This window comes from Phialemonium atrogriseum, assembly GCF_030411735.1.
Source record: "Phialemonium atrogriseum strain 8032-3 unplaced genomic scaffold QBC33scaffold_58, whole genome shotgun sequence".
Taxonomy (NCBI): Eukaryota; Fungi; Ascomycota; class Sordariomycetes; order Cephalothecales; family Cephalothecaceae; genus Phialemonium; species Phialemonium atrogriseum.
Genome location: NW_026848195.1, coordinates 32,897 through 55,234, shown reverse-complemented (window position 1 = coordinate 55,234; position 22,338 = coordinate 32,897). Strand labels below are relative to the sequence as shown.

Below are 22,338 nucleotides of genomic sequence, written 5' to 3'. Positions count from 1 at the left end.
GCCCCGCGGCCCCCCCCCCCCCCCCCCCCCCCCCCCCCCCCCCCCCGCCCCCCCCCCCCCCCCCCCCCCCCCCCCCCCCCCCCCCCCCCCCCCCCCCCCGGGACAGCAGCGCCTCGGCGGATGATGCGGCACCAGTATTGTTCGGCACCGCGGCGGTGGGCGGCCGGCATCGCCAAGTACGCCGGAACGTAAATATCCAGCAACGTCTAATCATCGTGCCATTTGGCAAATAGGCTACAGGCTTTCGATACAGTTCGCCAGCATCGTAAGTAGTGCGAGAATGGCATCACAGGGTAGCAAAACGTTTTCCCCCAAACCGCAGACTAATTACTCCATAATCTATATATTACTGCCATACCAACACACAAATAAGGAGGGGGAAACGTGAACACAGGGCTAACCAAGAGAGTAACATGCTATGATAGTCATATAGTTGTAGTCAACTTAGCAAGAAGAGGCTTAGTTAGGTAAGGGAAGGCAGGTTTCTCGAGGCATCGCTCGCCGACATTTTGCGCTCCAGAGGTTTCTCGGTCATCCTGGAAGTACTTATGTACCAGCACAACCAAATCTACATCCTCATACACTCCCCCCCCATCAAGCCGCATCGATTTTGCATATTGCAGACCTTGTAGTCCAGATTTAAAATCCGTTCGTTAAATCGTCGACCTAGCCCGCGCGACGCCCAGCGCCTCTCACAGAAGTCGGCCGCATCGGCGTCGGCCGTACTGCCGATACTGCTAAAACTGCCGATACTCTGGCGGTACTGACGGTACTGAGGGTACTGACAAGACTGACGAGACTGACGAGACTGACGAGACTGACGAGACTGACGAGACTGACGAGACTGACGAGACTGACGAGACTGACGATACCGCCGATACTGCCGGTAGTGACGGTAGTGACGGTAGTGACGATACTGACGGTACTGGCGGCATTGACCGACCCGAAATCATCACCGTACACACAGGCAAGCCGGCAAGCAAACAGGGCTGGGAGAATGCCGAGAGCCAGCCAGACAAGAAGGGGCCAACATTACGACCAGGTTCGTCAACCGCTGCTGCTCCTGTCTCGCCAACAGGTCCTGCGGGCGGTTAGGGCTCCAGAGACTTGGACCGCAGCGCCGCATGCTGGTGTCATCATCGACAGGAACCTCCAAGGTCACGTAAAGCGGAACCGGCCCCATCGTCCAAGCGGGTGATGCTGACGTCCCCCAGCCCGGCCACGCCGAATGGGTCCGACTCGCCATCTACGCGGGTCTGCGCCAGCAAGCGTCGACGGAGGCGGTGCGCGTCATTCCCGCGGCGGCGGTGGTGGTGATCTTGATCCAGCCTTCGTCTGGGTTTCTGGTGGAGGGGTTGCGTTGCCTAACGCCAAAACACCGAATATCTATCTCATTAGGCCTGTACACTCTTAGAAATCCCCCCCTTCATCTCTTACCCCTCATATCTCTCTCATTGCCTCCCTCACAGTCCTCCCAGTCTCAGCAGCAACATCAAGCCCCTTCCGCCACGTATAAAGCAGGATACATACCAAATAAGCAGGCGTATGGGGCGGCTAGGGCAAGGGTGTGCATGGCAATTATTTCTTCAAAACTGAGGTTGGGGAAATGGGGCTATGTCACCCCAGTGTACTGTACAGAAAGAGCCGTATCACTCTTGACTCAAAGTGTAATCAGCCCCAACATCAACCAGCTTGGTCCACACAGAGTCCTCCTTCGCCATGGGCCCAGGATCAGGTCACCCTTCCCAGGACCCTCAGACGTATGTACTGGTAAGGCTGCAGACAAATATGCGCTTCTGCAGCTACTGGTTGCCTTCTTCTCCTATGAAGGACTTATTTAGATCTAGGCAGCCTTCTATGGTCATTGTTATCTCGTTCGTTTTCCAGCAGCAGTTCCAGGCCAGTGAGGCTCTTGAGGTGATTCCCGGTCAAAGTTTCTATATCCTGCGGGTTTATATGTAGAAGCCGACAGGGGACGATCGAAAAGGGTAAGGATCCCGTGATTGGTACCAGGAGGATTTGGAGGACTGTTCCGCCAAAAGGGTGAGCAGAAAGCCGAGCCAAGCGGATGAAGGCCTTCTTTAAGATAGCAGCCCAAATCTAGCCCGAGGTGACCCCACCTGTGATCATGATTACCCACATGACTGATCACCTGAGATTAGGCAGCGGTGAGCGAGGTCCTTGGGCCTCAATGGCTGCAGCCCAACGAACCTGAAACTTCTTTCCCTTCATGTTTGTTTATTTGGTTTATGCAGGACTGACCTTTGTATCGCCGTCAACGTTCAATCTTCTGCACCTTGGCCATATCTGAGCTTCTAAGTTCTCTATAGGTTTTCATCCCCTTAACTACTTGCCTGCCATCATGTACAGCCTTTGTCAGATTTGCAAGCAGATATTTGACTCTCCTCCTTTCACAACCCGAAAGGAGAGGAAGCACCATCAAACTCTTGCTGAGCTTCAGCGTTCTGTTGGCAGCCAGTGCTTCATCTGCAGTGCCTTATGGGACAACATACTAAGCTGCCGCCCACCTGGCGAGGCAGAGAATCGTGCCAGTTCGAATGACGAAGATCAAACACAGTACCCAGTATTAGAGTACACGATGGAGAAGGTCCGCCAGTCGCCGGAGTTGCTGCAGTTAAGTGTGTCCGTCAAGAAGAAAGGCCTTAAATTCCATAGCGGGGTGCGTGTTTTTGGACTGCAGCCTTTAAAAGGTACTTATTCCTGCTTCAAGTTAACTCCACCTACAGGTTCACTAGAGGTTTAGTCCCTAATAACATGAATATAGAGAGTGGGCATGACCGATACCAAGATGGTCATACCACTTCAGTGCACTCCCCGTTCAGTATGAGCGTGGCTCAGGGATGGCTCAAGAACTGCCTGGATCGTCATGAGCGGTGTCGGGCGGTTCTTTCGGGGTCGACCAGGAGACAAACCCCCACTCGATTGTTGGAGGTTGATCAACCAAGCTTCGCCGAAACCCGCCTGGTAGAAACCACAGCGGCACTGGGAACTGACGTAAAATACGTGACCCTGAGCCATTGCTGGGGCCAGTCACGCGGGTTGGGGCTCATATCAGGGTCAAAACAGCGCCTCCAAACCGGTGTTCCAATTTCTGACCCGGGTCCAACTTTTCGACATGCGGTCGAAGTCGCTCGCTCAGTAGGCGTGCTGTACATCTGGATAGACGCTTTATGTGTCATCCAAGATTCGAAAGAGGACTGGCTGCGCGAGGCACCCCGCATGATGGAAGTTTACGGCGCCGCTCTTTTCAACATCGCGGCAACCTCGGCAGCTGACACCGACGCCGGATGTTACCCTCGAAACGACCCGCGCTCAGTTAAACCTTTCGTCGTTACGCTTCAAGGGACGGATTTTCCTGATGCCCGGTATATTCTCTACGACCGCCAGTATCGACGAGCTGCCTTCAAAAATATGCCGCTATTAAGGCGGGGTTGGGTCGTGCAGGAGCTCTTGCTGGGTCCTCGAGTACTACATTTCTGCGCGACAGAGATGTTTTGGGAGTGTTCCGAGTTGATCGCGTCCGAAACATACCAGTCAGGCTTGCCACTGAGCATGGACGACCCCTGGATACCGAGAGAGTTTGCTTGGAAGGCTTTCAGGAGCTTGCCTGGTCGCTCAGATGATGCGTCTCACGTACGTGAGCGACAAGCTGGTTGCATTATCTGGAATCGCCAAACTTATTCAGCAAGCTTTCGAAGTCAATTACTGCGCAGGGCTCTGGAATCAGGACCTCGAAGACCAACTGATCTGGACCGGCCGCACTTCGGAACGACGATATCCACCACCCACATACCGGGCACCAACATGGTCCTGGGCTAGTGTGGACGGCGGCATTGGATTAAGTGAGTTTCGAAAGGAAGGCAGCAGGTGGAAGCGGGTCGTCGTCATCCGGGACTGTCACATCGAGACACAGACAGAAGACAACACGGTTGACATCCTCAATGGTTTCCTCCGTCTGTCAGGTTGGCTAATAACGATGCGGATGCGCAAGGAGCCTGGACGAGAGGATCACTGGGAAGTTTTTGTCAATGGCGCCTGGCAGAAAAACAGACCCCCGTGGGTTATTCTTGACGGCGAAATTCCGACAGATCAAGTTCATGCCCTACCCGTCGTGGTAGACACTCAGGACAATCAGCCCGCCACCATTGTGTTCCTCTTACTGCACACTACCGGAAACGCGGAGGGTCGGTTCTACAGAATAGGAGTGATGTATGGGTCCTTGGAAAACTTGGGAATCACTGGTTAAGATTACACTGCACTTGAGAAGGTTCGGAATGAGCCGTGGCTCGAATATGAGACTTGTGACGGCGTGGGCATCTATAGCGTTGTGGTTGTATAGCAACACCTTGGCAGGTAGTAAAACAGCGCATATATGGTATATGCCGGAGCCAGTGGTGGTGAAGACGATCAGGGATTTGACTTCGAGTACGTAGAAGTTTATAAGCAGGTTGAAGTATGGGTGAGTCTGTTACTCATAAACTGTCAGAGCTTGGCGATCTGCACTGTTAGACAGATATACCACGAGGTAGTCAATTCTGGATTTAGAACTATAAGGCTTGCTAGGCATGCTAAAGCTGCTGTTGTCCTTGCAGTCATCCTCTCTGTGCTCACCTTCCTACACACTGAGATGATATTTGCTCTAGTAGTTTGATGACTGCTTCGTGCCCTCTCGTTCTGGCATAGTCCACTGGCATTTGGCTGCTGTCATCCATTTTCTAAGCCTTGGCACCATAATTGAGAAATAGTCTCACTGCTGCCTCATCTCCCTCCTCGGCGACCAAGGACAGCGGTGTCTGGCCATGCTCAGGACTCACATCCACGTCGGCGCCATTCTCCAGAAGCATCTTCATGAGATCCACGTTTACCCGGTTGGCCGCTGCCCACCATAGCGCCGTTCGTCCTTGGCGATCCGTTCAGTAGTCTTAAACTCGGAAAACGAGCCGCGTGGATGCCCAACCCACGCTATTGGGGCTCTATGACGACTATATCTGCCAGTAGACTTAGAGTTGATATCAACTCTGCCTGTGTTCAGTAGTAGCTCCACCACAGTTTTATGGCCCCCTCCGGCGGCCCATGATAGTGGAGTTCGACCTGGGCAGAATGGCCCGGTGGCCTTCGAGTCAGGGTCAACCCTGCCCGTGCCAAGAAGCCGCTGAACGATTTCGTCATGACCCATCCCAGCAGCAAATGATAGTGGCGTTCGACCTGCGCCGTACGCACCAGTAGCTTTCGAGTCAGCATCGACGTTGCCAGTCTTCAATATGATATCCACAACTGATATATGGCCATTCTCGGAAGCGAGCGATAGTGCGGTTTCCGAGAATTGATCCTTCGAATCCGCAAAGACCTTACGAGTCTCGAGTAGTAGCTTCACAATTCCTTCATGGCCATTTTCAGCAGCTCATAACAATGGTGTCCGGGATTTCTCGGGGGTTCCGATAGGGCACTCGTCGAAAAGAAACCGGGCAACGGCTAAATATAATTTGAATAAGCGCCAAAGTTCATTTGCGATGTAGATATGGCGGCATCCTACCTAGCCAGGGGTCATCGGTTTCCGAATTGGGATTCACATATCGTACAGACAGGAACAACTCCACCAGTTTTTCAAGGCCATTTATGGCAGCCCAAGCCAAGGGCGTTAGCCCCTCTCCGTCTCTCGAGTCGGCATCAACTCCAGTAGCTCCGAGAAACAGCTTCGCAACTTCCGTATGCCCGCTTCGTGCGGCCGATGCTAGTGGCGTTTGCCCGTCCTTGTCCTCGGGGTCGGCATGGGCCTTACCCATCTCAAGTAACAGCTTTGCGAGCTCTCTTTGTCACCTAGAGTTGTAGAAGGGATGTGTCACGGTTATGTCGTCCTCGCAGGATTTCATCTCGGAGAGCAACTGCTGCACCATGAATGCGGCGCTGAAGTTCCATCATTGTGACGCCATCCTTCAGAAGCCGCGCAACTTGGGCCCCCGTTATCTCAGTCTCCTATGTCTGCTGCGTGTCTTGCGTGTCCTGCTCATTTGGTGATATCTCCAGTTTGTAGTACTTATGGTTATAGTGCTGCGTCTTCCACCAGCACCTACTGTCTTCTACCAAAGCCTGCCGTTGTCCACAGATCTCAGGTCTCCTCAGGTTAGGTCGCAGCTGCAGCCCCTAAATCGTCCCTTGGTTTAGCACTTAGACAGCTCTCATAAGCAGCATTCGTCTTATGACATGAGCTGCTATCTACCCATAACGTTTGCTAGTTTATGATATGGAACTTTTACATAGCCCATGCCTCGACGCACGACAGTAGAGGTACCTTTAAATATGATACAGCAAGTTACTTTGCGAGCCAATGAGTTGGTATTGCCAAGTTATCCCTGTATTTCACTTTTGGTTTTCTAGACGCGCAAGGGTTTAACAGGAGAGATCTGCATTAGCCTTATAGTACGGATAGATATAACGGTGTATGGATATGGATACTGTGTATAATACTGTACAAATATGTATGTACATACAAGGGCGATAAACAAGCAGAATCTATTGGCGAGATCTGATGGTGGCGTCTGGAGGGCTTAGACAGGCGGAACCGTAGTTGCAGTTTGTAGTACAGGCATGTCTCGCTAAGTACCCAATCATAGGAAAAGGTGTCTATGTTTACTGCTAGGCACGCTAGGGCTGTTTAAGTAGCTTTCATTGGCTATTCTCGCCAAAATCGCTGTTCTCGCCAAAATCGCTATTCTCGCTGTCCAACCCCCGTCCTCCCCCCGTCGTGGCCCCCCCCCCCCCCCAACACCCTCCCCTACTCCCCGCTCCCCCACTCCCCCAACCTCCCAACCTCCCAAATCGCTGTTCTTGCTGTTCCCCCCCAAAATCACTGTTCTCTCTCAAGTCAAGCCATCTCGGATTCCCTGTCTCATCAATGTCAGCTCCCCAGTGGATCTAGACGAAATCTTATTCGGCAGTAGCGATTGCAAGGCATTAACGAAGCAAGTCGAGGAAATAATTAGAGAAGACTGTGGGAAATAATATTTTTGTAAAAGGCTGGTGGAAGGCAAAAAAACGCTTAACCGAAATGAGACACTTAATGGTCATGACGCATAGAAATGTGCCTCTTTTAAGAAGGCTGTTGTCGAAGACAGAGAATTTGCAGAGGAAGTGAAGAAGCTCTCCGTAGAGGAGGTTTAGCTTGTGCCTATTGCATCTCTGCAAAATGCTTCTTGCAATATATATATTGACGAGGCTCTTTCTAAGGCATGAATGGGTAGGTATGCTGTGTAGTTTATTAGGTTGGTTAGGGGGCAGTGGTTTTGGTGGAGGATGGTAAATTTTGGAAGAGGATGATAGGTTTTGGTGAAGGACAGTAGGTTTTGGAGGAGGACGGTAGGTTTTGGTGGAGGACAGTAGGTTTTGGAGGAGGACGGCAGGTTTTGGCAGGGGACGGTAGGTTTGGGCGGAGGACGGCAGGTTTGGGCGGAGGACGGTAGCTTTGGGCGGAGGACGGTAGCTTTGGGCGGAGGACGGTTGCTTTAACAGCACCTACCGTTTTCCACAGCTCTTAATTGGCTCTCCAAGTCAAGTCACAGCTGCAGCCTTTGAATCGTCCCTTAGTTTGGCGCTTCCACAACCCTTATCGCCGTCTCTTGCTTAACTGACAGCATTCGGCTCGCCACGTGAGCCGCTATCTACACATAACGCTGGGTTTATGGTATGGTACTTCTGGGTGGCCCTTGTCTCAACGCAGGCTTGTAGAGGCACTCTCCCCGAGTCGAGATCCTGCTCTACTAGTACTGCGTATGGCAGGTTGCTTCAACAAGCGAGTGGCTTATACGTGTGCAGGGATTCCCATCATCTAGCCCTTCTCATCCGCCCCGCACTTTTGACTCTCGTCATTCAGACCCACGTTTTTGCATGTAAATAATCCCGGCCGGAGGCCAGGAATTTTATCTCTCATCTCACCATTTGGTCCTGTGCTTTTTCCCTGGCCTTTTGCCCTCACACTTTGCCCTCCCACCTTCCCATCCCACCATTGTCATCCCTTTCCCCTATCGCGCTATTGTCATCAATTTCTTGTCTGCGCTGCCTATCTGCCCATACAGATCAACTCAATGGCACCTGCGGAACAAGTTCCTGGCTTTGATGAGCAAAAAGCCATCCCCTACCAGCCAAGTGTTGCCCTTGACTGGGACACGGCCGCACATGACGCTGAAGTCATAACTTCTTGGATTATAGGCCCTATCAAACAGAAACTTGAAAGAAGAACAGTGCTACGGCATCAGATGTACGATAAATCGGTTGGCCTTGTGGTTGAATGGCTACGTCAAGCAAAAATCTCCTTTCCCGCCGCAGCCTCCATAATTCGCTACCTTCAGCCACCTGACTTGAAGCTATTGGGGAACTACGATATGGTATCTGCCGTCTCTTGTATATGCGACAACGACGAGGTTTCCTATCAAGATTGGCACCGGTTCTACCGAGGGCTTGCGAACAAAAATCATCCATATGCTGATGACTTTCTACTGGGTATGGCTGGCCCCAGATGTCTCATGCAATCGGTCCCTAATAATACGACGGATGTAGTAATTTGGAGGTCGGGCGGCTTTGACAGAGCAGTCGGGCGCCTTAACCAGCGCCGCGATCCGCGTCACAACGAACCGCAAAATGAAATAGAAACGACTGGGCCGCCCGCGAAAAGACACCAGGCGGAAACCTCCCCAGCCGATGTGACGACCACGGACCAGCAACTCCGGCACATGAGTGGGATAGGGCAAGGCAGTCGTCAATTATGGGGGCGTTACGACCTTGTCTACGAATCTGGTCAGTATTCCCGAGAGCGCCATGCAGCGGCACAACTAACAGACAAAAGCAGCGTCGAACGGACCCAAGTTTGACGATACACACTTCCTTCAGTCGTCCACTCACTTGCTGCCCACGCGCCTGCAACAACCTTTGTGCGATCCATGGGCATGACAGAACGCAAAGTACTTCAGCAAGTAGGCAACAAGCTTGTCAATGCAAGAACAGAGACTGATGCAACATACCCAGATAATCCTGCATTCTTGCCAAGGTCATCACCACCCGCCCCTCCAGGTCCGCCGGGAACGGTATGGTCCCCTTCAGCCCCACACTCCGGGTTCGGCATCGAATTTGAACAGGGGGCCAAAGCCTCGTTGGAGAACCCACCGATCTCTGCCGACCAGAACCACCCACAAGCGCCAGGTTGTTCTACGCTGACCCTTGCTCCCTTGGACAAGCTGCAGGAGATTCTGGATAAAACTCCCACCATTCTCAGCATAATCAGCCGACAGAGTGTGTCGGTCCAGGGACGTCTCTACAGTCCAGCCATCATTGCCCCTGTACATACCGACTTCAGCTTCCATTTGGAGATTGCGTTGGATCATGGTCTCGGCATCGAAGGCATTCCGCCACAAGAATGGCAAGAATTGCAGACTGCCTTGGGGGTTACAGAGGAAGAGATCATGGTTAGGAGTAAGATTGTGATTACTGGAGTTTCGCAAAACATGCTATATTAGATATTTTCTGAATAATAATAATGGCTTCCAGGATCACAATCATCATCTTCATATCTAGAGGGTGTTCGGAATGTAAGATGGTCAGAAATGGAGGATGTTCAGAAATGTGGGCTGGATGGAATGTAGGCTTGAAGGAAATATACCAGCTCCGCTAGAAACTGTGATTGGATAACTAAGTACGGATCCGTACACCGGTTTCGTAATCGCGTTACCCCCGAGCCCGATTGACCTGGTTGTGGACCTTCCTGCAGGGCAGGACCGTACTAATTACTAGTGGAATTCCCAATCAGGTACAGCGTTAACGCCAATCACAAGATCAGCGCTTTCAGCCCTAGACTAGCCCTCGGCTCTGAGCGTGGATTGGGTGGGATTCAATTGATCTGGGCCGCGATCTGCAATAGTGTCGCTCGACACCACTGCCCTCAGCCAGGATGCGGGATATTCGACAAGGCTGGCTCTGACAAGCACACCTTACGTGTCTATCCGATTTGTTATGTGCGGGTCGCTAATTTTGTCAATGTGCTAGGCAGTGCCGCAGGATTTGCCACGCTCTGCCGTCATTTACGCGGGGCAGGATATGCTGAGGCTTGAGACGCACAATCGCTAGCCGCGCAGCCGGGCACTGGGAGGAGCCTAGCACGCCCGACGAGTGTGGAGTAGGTATGTACACTAGATTTCGGCCATTTCTACACGTAGACTGTGCATGCAATCCCATGCAGGAAACTTTTGCGTTTGACCAATCCTATGGAGGAAACTTTTTGCCTTTGACTAATCCCATGCAGGAAACTTTTGCGTTTGACCAATCCTATGCAGGAAACTTTTGCGTTTGCCCAACCTTATGCAAGAAAATTTCGCAGTTCTGACCAATTAGAGCCAGAAAAAGCGGAGAAAGCCACAACGTAGGCAGCAATGTAAGGTAGTAGCAATGTTACGGCTCCACATTGGGAATGCTTCCGAAGCTCTGCGGCTATATGGCTATAAAACCGTCAAAGACCTGATAGCTACGCCTTTGTCGCCTCTCTACGCTTTCCAGCCAACAGCCCACCATTTGGCACTCCTGAAGGAGGCTACAGATCAATTGAACGCCCCACTTCGCTAAGTCTCTTGCTACATTCAGACCACCTGCGAGACCCGCATCTAAAGAGAAACTGCGGAAACATGGAGCATATTGATCCCAGCTGCGGAATGGAGCCTTATTCCCAGGTTGGAGGAGTGACTGTGAGTTACTCTCAATCACCATGTGAGGATATCTTCACTGACGAGATTGTCAAGGACACGTTTGGCCCCATACAAGTTCCATTGGGTTCCACAGTGCCAAGTCTGTCTGAAGAGATCCCAAGAAACTACGACCTTCCACCGTTTGCGTCCGGCGTTACTCTCGCCTACCAAGCCGACGCTACTGAGACTGCGGCTTCTGAATTGCTGCTACCGTCCCCAGTTCCTCGTACTGGGCCACGATTCGAGTCTTACACAGACGATATATGGGAAGTGCACAAGCCACGGATTCGAGAGTTATATATCGAGAAGAACAAGAAATTGCGGGAAGTCATGCAGCACATGACAGAGGAAAAAGGATTTAAGCCGTCGTGAGTTCCCCTACCCTCTCGATCAGCGAGGTAAAGAGATGTTAGATGCTGCAAGAATCAGTGCTGATAGAACGCCAGGATGAGCATGTATAAGACCCGCCTCGTAGCTTGGGGTTTCTTCAAGAACAACCGGGAGAAAGACGTGACGGCGCTGCTCCGCCTCAAGCAAACCCGCGATGTGGCTGGAAAATCGTCCGTCATCTTTCGGGCTGGGAAACCTGTCAATGAACACCAGATCCTGAACTACTTGAGGCGGAAGAGGATGAACCCTCAGGACCTCGTATCAGGAGAAGAGAACGACGACCAAATCCCGATTAGCGACCACATCTGCGTCCGAACACCGTCTCCAACCCTTTCAGCTCACTTGTCACTCCCCTCTGGGAATATCCGAGACGGAGAGGCGATGCTCCTCAGCGTCAAGTATTGGTATACTGTCTGGATAGGCGAAACATGTCGCCTTCGAGACGGATCTATTCCAGACCATTTCCAGCTGGCCGAGGTTGGAGGATCAAACATTGTCGACTGCGTCTCTCTTCTGCTTCGGCTAGGCTGCAGACTGTTACGTCACAAGCGATTCGTGGAGGGTGGCGCATATGTCCAAGGAGGTTTTGTCATCGTCGAGAATCTTCTCCGAGAAATGGGCGACGTATCACGCGGTTCGAAACAATCTCCCGTGTGGATCTTCGGACTCTGGAAACTACTCATGGAAAAGGTTCCCAGTGAGATCTCAAAGATGTTTCTAGCTCATATCACGGCGTTGGGACAGCAATTTCTTCCCGGTTTGCACCCAGCACAGGAGATAATGCATTGTCTCTGTCGTGTTCGCAACACCACCACACATGATGTGTTTGTTGAGTTCATGTCATCAACGTGGACTGATATCATCCACGAGATCACCAATCTCGTACATTCGAATGGGTTGAATGCAGCCGCATGTCTACCCCATACCTTCTGGATGGGACAAAAAAACAACGCCCATCTTCGTCAATTTCACGAGACCACGTTGGGATTCAGTCGTGCAGAGCCCATAACGGACTGGCAACAACGCAACAGAGATCTGGCATTCACGCTATGCGGCTCAAAACAACTGTATCACGCGGCACCTTTTCATACCCATATATTGACCCTGATGTGGCTGAGACGCTCTGTCGTGGACAGCCCCACAGCCCAGCGGGATACGCTACTCTCCGGAGAAAACCAGACGGACGGTCAAACTAACGAGATCTGTACGGTCAAGTCAGCAATTCTGACTCGTGTGGAACTAAGTCTGGGCAAGGAAAACAACCAAAGTGAGAATATCCATATCAGATTCCTATCTGGGGACGTGTATCAAGCCGGACATCTTCATTATCCTGGACAAGGCGAGGACATTGCGACGTTCAGACGACGACACTCTCTGGACACTCAAAAATTTGAGCAGGCAAAGGCTATGTTTCGGGCAAATTCCGGTGTGGAAACAGAAAAGGGAGCATGGTTGAAATGGCTTCAAATCTTGGAAGACTCACTTATTAGCCCACAGGACGCATCAAGAGTATGTGAGGAGGAGCGAGTCGAATCAGTTCTTGCACACAACAACCTCCGCGGCAAAGGCTTCGTCTGCGATTACATGTACACCCTGTATGGCGACATTGGCATTAGCGAAGAGAAGGAGAGACGAAACCTTAGGAACGACTCTCCTGGGGAAGAGGGCTGGATGTATTGTAGAACAGCATGTTTTCAGACCTGAAGATACCTTAATGAGAGAAATACTATCATCATCACCTATCTAACTGTCAACAATGGTGTTTGGTCCTTATTCTGCTTCTGAATGCAGTAATCCCTATGCGCTGCGCACATCATCAACACAAAGCTCTGTCCCTCCGGACTCCCTGTCATCAATGGCTCTCTCAGACCATGATCGAGTGGTTGCACCGCTGGCTTTGCGATCCCCTCCTCATCGACGGATCTAAGAACCGCCTCCCTTTTTTCCATCGCCCACTTCAGATCACCCCCTCTAGCCTCATCTGGGAGAAGCACCGCCATCCTAAACACGACGCTCGCCAACAAGGCCGTGCCTGAAATTTCGCCAAACCATGAGTCGTCGTTGAGATAGTTCCTCAACAGCCCGCTCTCGTGGTCATCCGTCGCCATAGCGGCCCGTATGATATCGTTGATCCACTTGCCCAATTTGGATATGGTCGTGTCAACATCGAAGTCGACAGGCTTCCAGTGCTTGACTGTCGCTAGAACGCGACACAACCCTGCAGCTACCCATCCATTGCCGGTGCTCCAAAATCCGGGGTCAGACTTTTCCGATCCAACGATGTGCTGCCACAGGCCGCCAACACGGCCAGCGCTCTCGGAGCTGTCGAGCAGGATGGCGCGGTAGAGGGAGCACTGGCCGAAAGAATGCTTCAAGTAGAACGTATCTTGCGTGGCGACGGCATAATATGCGAGGAATGGCGGGACCATATATCTGACCAGTTAGTTAAAGGATGGCAGTAGTGACAAGAGAGAGACCGTACATGAAGTCCGCCCAAAGCTCCACCACTTTCTTCCGGTGACTTATTGCAGCATTCGCCCAGAGCGGTGCCTTCTTCAACAGGTATTCCGCTTGACGCCGAGAAGCATCGCGGAATTCTTCCGAGTTCGGCAATCCGGAGCATTGGCCGAGGAGCAGGGCGCTCACGCCCAGAGCCGCGGGATCTGCGACGCCCCAATCGTCGTTGGAGAGGTTGTCGGCCCCCAGCTGTATGCGATCTTTGACATACTGTAGGGCTGATATATCTCCGGGTGACGACAGCTCCGGTAGCCGGCCATTTGGGAAGCAATGCGGGCTGAAAACGGACAACGAGGGGTGGTGGAGTTCCAACAGAGCTTCAGCGCAGGCCGCGTATTCCCAGTCATGGGTGGCTAGGCGCTTTGCCAGAGATTCTACTTTCTGGATATCACACCCATAATCGACGTCTCCGTTCATTGTGTCAGTAGATGTTGACATATCGGTGCGATGACGAGGTTTTTAAATGTAAACTGCGTGTCCAAGAGGAAAGCGGGCGGAACTCGGGAAATTGCCGCTGCTTATTTATGCTGGGTTGGCGGTGCCCCCGCACTTTGCTCCAGGCATCCCCTCATTTCCCCCCACCTTTCTAACTAATTTTTGGGGGTCTGATTCGTAGCTCCGCAACTTCGCCCACCGCCCCCTCTTCTCAGCGCCGATCTCATCGTCTCGGAGCTCCACCTCGTCGGCCATGCGGTCCGTCGTTCTGGTTCTAGGTGATCGGAGATCGGATACAACTAGACCCGGTTGCGTGTGGGGCACGGCTCCACTTGGTTTCAGCACATCGTCACGTGAGATTTGCAAGAACTTTGATGTCATTTCGGTCCTTTTCTAAAACCTCGACTTAGCAACATCAAAGCATCACAACTGTTACTAACAGCGATGAACGGAGCATAATTAAACCAGCTATTATCAATTGTCTCCATGTTCTCCGAGATTCACAACATCATTCGCCAGCATCCGCAGTATTGCGGGAATATCTGGGTGACTGGACAGGTTGAGCAAACTGCTTGGCGTGTTGCACCAAGAAGCATATATACGGGAGGACAGAGGGCATGCGGCATAGCTATAAACTTAGAGCAGTAGCGTGTAATGATATAATGGTACGGGAGTGGAAAAGAAGCGTTTGCCCGAACATTTTGTCTACTGCTGGAAAAAAAAAAGCCTGTGATGCATGGCTCGCCGATTGTTCGAAAGGTGGCAGAGCATTTGGAGGCGTGGGAATAGTTTGGCCTAGTGTTGTCGCGTCCTGGACTGGAGGCAAAAGGGGGGGTGATGAACACTGAGGTCGGCCTATCTGCACGAAACAGCGTTCTTCTCAATATATTACTGAATGGCTTGCTGCATCTCAAGGCAGTGGAGGGAGAAAAGACATACCACAATGGTGGTAAAATCGGTGGCAGGGTCGCGATTGGAGGGAGAGTCATTCGTCTAACCATGCCGTAGGAAAGATCAACTCCATGCTGGCAGAAGCCACTAATTATTAAGTAGATCTTGCAAGGTAGCCTCGCACCTCCAGTTCCAATTGATCTACACATTAGTTGCCCCCAAACTTGTCCATCCATCCCCAAATCCTGCAAAAGCAGCTGGCAAGCACAGACACGATCGCCCTATATTCACAATGAGATGCTGCCAGGTAATTAACCAAGAACTAATTAATTAATTACTCATAGAGAGTGAAGCAGCCAGCTAGGCACTTCACTGTCTCAAGTCAATTACAAAACAACTTTTAAGCAAAATCTCTTTCAGCCAGCCACATACACGTTCTCCTCCTCCTCCTCGTCAGCCATCGCCGCGCTGTACAGCCTCGCAAAGGCCGACCCGGGCACGTCAAGGAGGGCATACGGGCTGTCAAACTCGACGAGCCTTCCAGCGTCCAGAACGGCCACCTTGTCAAAGTCCATGATGGTCTCGAGCCTGTGCGCTACGGCGATTATGGTGTGGTTGGCGAATTTCTTGCGGATAAGGCGCTGCATCGTCTCTTCGGTCTTTGCGTCGATGCTTTTGATCGGAAAGAAGATTTTGAGTAAACAGAGCTGCCGAACCGCGAACATGGATGGATAGGAGGATGAAAATAAGGGAGAGAGGGGGAAAAAAGAAGGAAAAAAGGGCCTTTACCTGCTAGTGGCCTCGTCCAAGATGAGGATGGTGCTGACACGAAGCATAGCGCGGGCAAGACAGAACAGCTGCTTCTGCCCACCGGACAGATTCAGGGCGTCGATGTCGGCATCCAGGCCGCCATTCTTGTCGACGAGATCCATTACCTGCACGCATTGAAGGGCCGCTGTGATGGCTTCGTCCGAGGCAGCTCCCATCGGGTCCGCGTTGAGACGTACGGACCCCTTGAGGAGGAAGGGATGCTGCGGCAGGCCGACGATCCGACGACGGACTTCTTTCCTGGGGAGGGTGGCAATGTCCACGCCGTCCACGCGGATGGACCCGCGTTGGGAATCTACGAGGCGGAAGAGGCTCATGATAAGAGAAGTTTTACCACTGCCCGTCCTCCCGCAAACTCCAATCTTTTCGCCGGCTTGGATGGAAAGAGAAACGTCTTTCAGGACGAGATCATCTCCGCTTTTTTCTCGGAAGGAAGTCATCTTGGTTAGCAGGAAAAAAAAAAAAAAAAAAAAAAAAGAAGAAAGGTCGATTTTGGCCCGACGCGCTAGAAACTTACCTGTAGGCAGCAGAAAGATTCTCAAACTCAATCGCGCCAGTCGACGGCCAGCCCGGCGGAGGCGCATCCTTCTCCCCGGGCAGGTCCTCCGGCACGGCCGTCTCGGTGAAGCTCTTGATGCGAGCGACGGAGCCGATGTGCGTCTCGAGAGTCGTCCAGAAGGTGACCAGAAGCTTGATGTTCTGGCTGAACTGGATCACGTTGAGCAGGGCGAGGCCGACGCCGCCTGCTCCCACGGTGCCGCGGAGCTCGACCACCAACACCACCAGCAGCACGGCGACGGCGGCGACGAGCAGGTCCAGCACGAGCGTGAGCCAGCGCTGTACGGCGAATAGGAGGTAAAAGGGCCGCTGCGAGCGATCCAGCAGCGTGTGGTTTCTGTCCTCCAGCGCGTCCTGCCACCCAAAGGCGCGGATTGTGGCGAGCCCGCTGAGTGACTCTTCAAAGAGCGAGTAGAGTGGGGCCTTGGTCTCGAGGTCCATTAGACGCAGCTGCCGCGAGGTACGCAGGTAGAATTTCTGGATGAGATACAGGGCCAGCAAAACGATGGGAAACGAGATGGCCGCATAGATGGACCCAACGCCGATGAGGACCATCTGGGCAATGCAGAGGATGAATGCTGATAGGGGGAGACGTCAGAGTCCGAACTTGGAGAATGAAGGAAAGAAGGGGCGGAGACGGGGACGGGACCTACTGGCGAAGGTGTTGAGCGCGGCGATGGGCAGCTCCATATCTATGAGCTGAAGGTCTTGGCTGAACCGATTCATGGTGACACCAGAATCCGTCTTGGTGAAGAATGACATGGGTGCACTGGTATGCGACGCTCTGGGTCAGTAGCGTTTCTCATGACCAAGGGACTCCCACAAACTTGCCTGAGTACAGTGTTGAGCAACGCCAAGTGGAATCTTTCCCCAGATAGGGGGACAATCGTGATGATCATTTGCCTGGAAGTGTGGTGCTTAGCGTCCGCTACACCTCTGCCTTGGGAATACAATGCTTACCAACAGCTTATAAACAAGCACACAATGGCAATGCATCCAAGCGCGGCATAAACACCCAGCCAATATCCCAGCCTGCTGTTGGGATGACGCTCGTTGTCGGCTGCCCACCACTTAACCCAGACAGCTAATCAATGACAGAATGATCAGCAACACGGCATTAAAGAGAGCAAAAGCCTGCAATTCATGGTCCAAGAAGAGGTTCACTTACTCGGGAACGACATGGCGAACACGAAACCGACAATGGCAAACACGAAGACGACACTCGCCCACCAGCCAACCGACTTCACATAGTACAGGTATATCTGCACGTCGCTGGTCTGTCGGCTCGTCTCGGCCTCTCCATCGCGGGTACTTGTAATAGTCTCGCTCGACGAGAACGAAGCGCCGTAGTCGATTTCCTTGGGAGGAGCAGCAGTGGCCATGTCATCGTGATCATCGTCGGGACTAGTGATATCATCATCATAATCATCACCACCACCATTGTTGGGGACATAGGTCCAGTCAGCCCGAGGCAAGGAAAACGAGGACACGTAGCCTCCAGTATCGTTGAGATCAGCAAACGTGCCCTGCGCGCTGATCTCCCCATTGGGGCCAAGACACACTATGTGATCCGAGTAGGGAAGGCGTTTGGCTGCAGAGTTGATTAGCATATGCCAGCCGCACCCCTGGCGTGGGATGAGGATTCGGGGACTTGTAGTCGATCGAGACTTGCCTGAGGAGGAAACTAGCAGCACGGTGGAGTGCATCTCGCGGAGGATTCCCTTCTCGCCGAGGAGACGATGGAAGATATGGTTCTCGGTCGACGTATCGAGCCCGCTGAGGGTGTCGTCCAAGATGACAATTTCTCTACGAGCATAGACGGCGCGAGCCAGTGCCTGGAGCAGTCAGTGAGTCAGGGGTCAACGCTGAAGAAACAGAGTGTCGGCGGTATAAAACTAAGCAAGGGGTTGGGAAAGACGAATGGAAAAGCCCCTACCAGACGTTGACTCTGCCCACCGCTGAGCGCAATCCCCTGGCTCCCGATCCGCGATGAATCGCCCATGGGCAGCTGTCTAAAGTCACGATGGAGGGCACAGGCGCGCACGACACGCGCGTACCACTTCTCGTCAAACTGCATGCTGCCCACAATGGCCTGCCGGACGGTGCCGTTCATATGCCAGGGGTTCTGGGCGCAGTATGCCACGCTCGTGCAGCCGAGGCGCACCGAGCCCGCCAGCGCGGGGATCTCGCCCAGCAGGGCGTGCAGCAGCGTTGACTTGCCGCAACCGACCGGGCCGACGACCATGGTGAGCTTCCGCCAAGGGATCGACAGCGTGATGCCACTCAACAGAGGCCGCTCGGCGGAATCCCATCCAAAGTCACCCTCCTGGACGCTGATGGCGTCAGCCGCTAACTTGGGCTCGTCGGCCAGCTCGTCGGGCCCGCGCATGTCGGCCCGCTCATCCGACTCGAGAAACTGCTGGATGCGGGTGAAGCTGCCGACGGCGCCCAGGAAGGTTGCCAGCGACATGACCAGGGACGCCAGTGGCTCCGAGAGCAGGGCAAACAGCGACAGCGCGGTGAAGACGCGCGCCGTGTCCAGCGTCTTGTCGCTGCCGTCGCGGGCACGGACCGAGAAGACGGCAAAGGTTAAGACGGGCGCGAACACTTGCGTCACATAGGCTAGAGTTCCCATAAAAATTCTGCATCAGCCACCTTCCTACTGCAGAGTGTTGTGGGTCTTTTTTTCTTCTCCTTTTTCCCCCCATTTTTCTTTCTCCATGCCTGGGCTTACCGAAAACCATGTTCCAGATGAGCAGCTTCCGAAACCGCTTCGAGATGCGCATCTCGTCGACCCGCAGCTTCTGTAGGCTGGCTAGCAGTGTGTCATTCAGGCCGGACATCTTCACGCCTTTCATGGACGCCAGCATGGCGGAGGTGGCCGAGATGCGCTTCTCGATGGCCTCGAGCCACATGGCCTGGCGAGACATGATGAAGTTCATGGCGACCAGGGACCCCAGCAACGACACTGCGTCGTGTCAGAGAACACCGTTTTTTTTTCCACCATAAAATTAACTAGGCAATTGGAAGAAAAAGGGGCTTACGGATGGACACTGCAACAGGCACGACGCACGCGACACCCATCTGCCGCTCCAGGAGATAGATGGCGACGCCGACCTCGACGAAATTCGCCCAGATCTCGTGCATCGTCTGCCAGCCCTGGACGATGCGCTCCATGTCGGCGCTCATGAGCGTCATGGACGCCGCGGGATCAACGTCCCTGAGGCTGAGAGTGCCCGTCTTGCGGTAGATAATGGAGACGAGGCCTCCGCGGGCCATGGTGATGGTGCGATAGGTCCGGTGCTGGTATTGGCCCATCGAGACCTAAAACTCTCCCGGAGTGAGTCAGAAATTTGTTGAGGGGGAAAAAAAAAAGAATAAACAGGAGTGAGTGAGACTCTAGTGGGCACGTTACCGCGATGCCGACATAGACCAGCAAGTACGCGCCAATGAGGCCATAGCCGATCTGTGTCGTCTCATTGGTGATGGGTTCCTGTGATAGCCTGATGGTGCGGTTGATGAGAAATGGCTGACAAAAGGTAAACGCCGTGAGGCAGGCACGTGACGGAATAGTCTGGAGCACGGGCCACTTTAGTGCGTCAAATGATGCCACTAGAAGAGAGTACGGCGACTTCCGGACAACTAAATACCCCTATTATGTGAGCAAGCATATCGTCGTGACCCCGAAAAGGGGGTAAAAAAAGGGGGGGGGGGGGGGCCAAAAAAAAGGGGGTAAAAATAAATAAGCCTAAGAGGGCACCCACCGGAGGTCCAAGCTTCCCGAAACCGCCTGTGGCAGTACGATGCCTGGAGATGCTTGTCCAGCACAAACAAGTCGTCGACGTCCAGCACGCGGCTAAAGCCCAGGCGGAAAAGCGGATTCAGCCACCAGAAGAAGGACCGGTTGTAGATGCTGCTAGTGGCTTCGGGCGGGTAAGCCCGGTACTCGGGACGCAGCAGGCGCCGCTTCTCCAGGGCTTCAAGCACGAGGACGAATGCCTTGGCGACGACGGCGGCGGCGGAGACGTAGGCAATGATGTGATTCACATGATCCGCGGCACGGAGCCACAGGGTTCTAGCATGGGAAATGTCAAACAGAAGGGTGGCAAACAGGTAGGAGTTCAGGATGGAGGAGGGCCGGACGGCACGGCCATGCTCGGCGTACGAGAGGAGGCAGAGGCCAAGCGTGGAGAGCGGAGTGAGAGCAGCAGCAGCCAGGGAGGTCCGCGTTCGGACGGCCGACGGTGTCGTCCAGAGGATCAGTGCCGCGAGCTGCGCAGCACTGAGGGCGATCCAAGCCGACTGGACATAACATCAAAAGGGCCGGATTAGCAAAGGGGGGTTTTTAGCCGAGCTTGCAAAAAGAAAGATGCATGCTTACAAGCTTGACAGCTGCCAAGTGGTTGGCTGCCGCCACCTTCTTAGAGCGCTTCCACAGGAACCAGACGCGCGGAGGAAGCACGAAGAGGAGAAGGCCCAGGGGCAGAAGAGTAAGAATCGTCTCCTCGAAGAGCAGCGTGAAGTCGAAACCGCCACGACAGTCGCCGGCGTGAGGTCCGAACGAGTCGTCGAGTCGAGCGCACGAGGAGAGAGACGATTGGGTCATGGCCGCCGAAGTCGGACAGCAAAGGGCCGTATACGAGAAGCTGTTATGGCACGGTATAAAAGGTAAAAAGGGGAGAAAACTGGGGAATGGGGACCGAGATCGACGAGAATAGTTCGAAATGGAAGAGGACCAGGTCCTGGGTAACACGGCTACATATTAATAACCATCATCATCATTCTTTCGTAAATCATTGCCTCGTCGCCGGTTGTTTTCAGCTCGTTCCCCACCGGACTAGGTGACAACACTTTAAGACGACACTTTTCCCTGAAATGAGGCCTTACGTGCGGGCGTGTTTTTGGTTCATGATCGCCGGCCTGGAGTTGTACTCGCTAAGGCTATTTGCGTCGACATACGGCTCTATTGCAGCGTTGCGCACCGTTTCCCGGGTATTATACGGACCCACCAACCCCGGGTTTTGGCCCGTTGCTCTCCATGAATCATAACCAGGCAGTAATTGCAGCTTTGAAATCCTGTTTTTCCCAACTCAATCTACACGCTATTCGCCTCCGCGGGTTTATTTGCTTGGTTCCTCACCGAGGTCGCATCGCTAAGGCGACCTTGGAAAAACGATCTGCGCCGTATTGTGCCGTGTGAAAAGTCGACATTCTTGCTCAACGTAGCATATGGGGTCAGTGGCGTGCGCACCGTCCACACGATTTTCTTTATTCAGCCGCCTCTGCATGCGGCTGGCTATATGCACGGTTGCGTCCGGCCGCAGTTACCAATTTGATTTTTGCGGTGGTTCTCTTACCTGATTGGTCGGCTCGTCCCGCTGCCAAACGGATCTGCAGAACCGTTTCCCTTTAGAACACTCTTCATTAACGGAGTCCTGCATACTGCATATACAAAGACAGGCTTATTCCCCCTGCTTCTCAAGGTTCCCCATCTTGTTTCAGCCCGGAGACGGGATGGCTGTAGATCTTTTTTTTTTCTTATTCTGTCACCCAGACGTCAGGCATTCTTGGGGCAGGCCGATCTGGATCTGCGACTAAAAATAACTGGCCGTCGAGTTTTGCTAGATGTCACGTCACGTCACTACCTTAGGAGTCAGTCGTCTTTGCTCACCCAAGCCCGTCCCCCCCTTTTTCCAAAAAAAAAAAATCAGGCACTGGGGAAAAAAGTAAGTGCAGCAGAGAGCCACTTGAACGGAACCTATAACTATTCTCGTTTTATCTAAAACCCGGTTCACTTTGACTTCCATGACATGACCATAGTGAGACATAAGTTGGAAGTCTGAGTGATCACTGATCAGTCCTTATCCTGATAGCTTCAGTATTACTGACTACACGTCTCCATTCGTTGTTTCATTTGCACTGTGCAGTTTCTGCCATCCAACACGGTCAATTTCACAATTTCTATTCGTACCTACTT

At 53.0% G+C, this 22,338-nt stretch overlaps 5 protein-coding genes across 5 annotated transcripts; 2 read left to right on the top strand and 3 right to left on the bottom strand.

The window, feature by feature from the left end:
• Positions 1-997: 997 nt before the first annotated feature.
• On the top strand, positions 998-4,267 carry QBC33DRAFT_604029 (heterokaryon incompatibility protein-domain-containing protein; the record flags this gene model as incomplete). Its single annotated transcript, XM_060432234.1, has 10 exons — positions 998-1,042; positions 1,079-1,162; positions 1,215-1,339; positions 1,542-1,565; positions 1,692-1,760; positions 1,803-1,917; positions 1,973-2,043; positions 2,371-2,639; positions 2,810-3,654; positions 3,707-4,267. The coding sequence occupies 10 exons, from the start codon at positions 998-1,000 to the stop codon at positions 4,265-4,267; spliced, it is 2,208 nt and encodes a 735-aa protein (XP_060277931.1).
• A 469-nt stretch (positions 4,268-4,736) lies between these two features.
• On the bottom strand, positions 4,737-5,804 carry QBC33DRAFT_462841 (ankyrin repeat-containing domain protein; the record flags this gene model as incomplete). Its single annotated transcript, XM_060425092.1, has 3 exons — positions 4,737-4,921; positions 5,002-5,421; positions 5,555-5,804. 3 exons carry the CDS (start codon positions 5,802-5,804, stop codon positions 4,737-4,739), a joined length of 855 nt encoding a protein of 284 aa, XP_060277930.1.
• A 4,878-nt stretch (positions 5,805-10,682) lies between these two features.
• Positions 10,683-11,989, top strand: QBC33DRAFT_520197 (Clr5 domain-containing protein; the record flags this gene model as incomplete). Its single annotated transcript, XM_060426349.1, has 4 exons — positions 10,683-10,727; positions 10,770-11,110; positions 11,189-11,829; positions 11,967-11,989. The coding sequence occupies 4 exons, from the start codon at positions 10,683-10,685 to the stop codon at positions 11,987-11,989; spliced, it is 1,050 nt and encodes a 349-aa protein (XP_060277929.1).
• An 842-nt stretch (positions 11,990-12,831) lies between these two features.
• Positions 12,832-14,194, bottom strand: QBC33DRAFT_318007 (Six-hairpin glycosidase-like protein). Its single transcript, XM_060423560.1, has 2 exons — positions 13,615-14,194; positions 12,832-13,565 (listed from the first exon to the last, which is right to left on the bottom strand). Exons 1-2 carry the CDS (start codon positions 14,085-14,087, stop codon positions 12,872-12,874), a joined length of 1,167 nt encoding a protein of 388 aa, XP_060277928.1. The 5' UTR covers positions 14,088-14,194; the 3' UTR covers positions 12,832-12,871.
• Positions 14,195-15,313: 1,119 nt separating this feature from the next.
• Positions 15,314-20,967, bottom strand: QBC33DRAFT_604025 (uncharacterized protein; the record flags this gene model as incomplete). The annotated part of the gene is made up of 15 exons (XM_060432233.1): positions 15,314-15,347; positions 15,408-15,647; positions 15,765-16,220; positions 16,321-16,939; positions 17,015-17,130; positions 17,193-17,264; positions 17,322-17,445; positions 17,530-17,952; positions 18,034-18,196; positions 18,298-18,983; positions 19,096-19,329; positions 19,406-19,685; positions 19,777-20,003; positions 20,126-20,663; positions 20,743-20,967. 15 exons carry the CDS (start codon positions 20,965-20,967, stop codon positions 15,314-15,316), a joined length of 4,437 nt encoding a protein of 1,478 aa, XP_060277927.1.
• Positions 20,968-22,338: the final 1,371 nt, after the last annotated feature.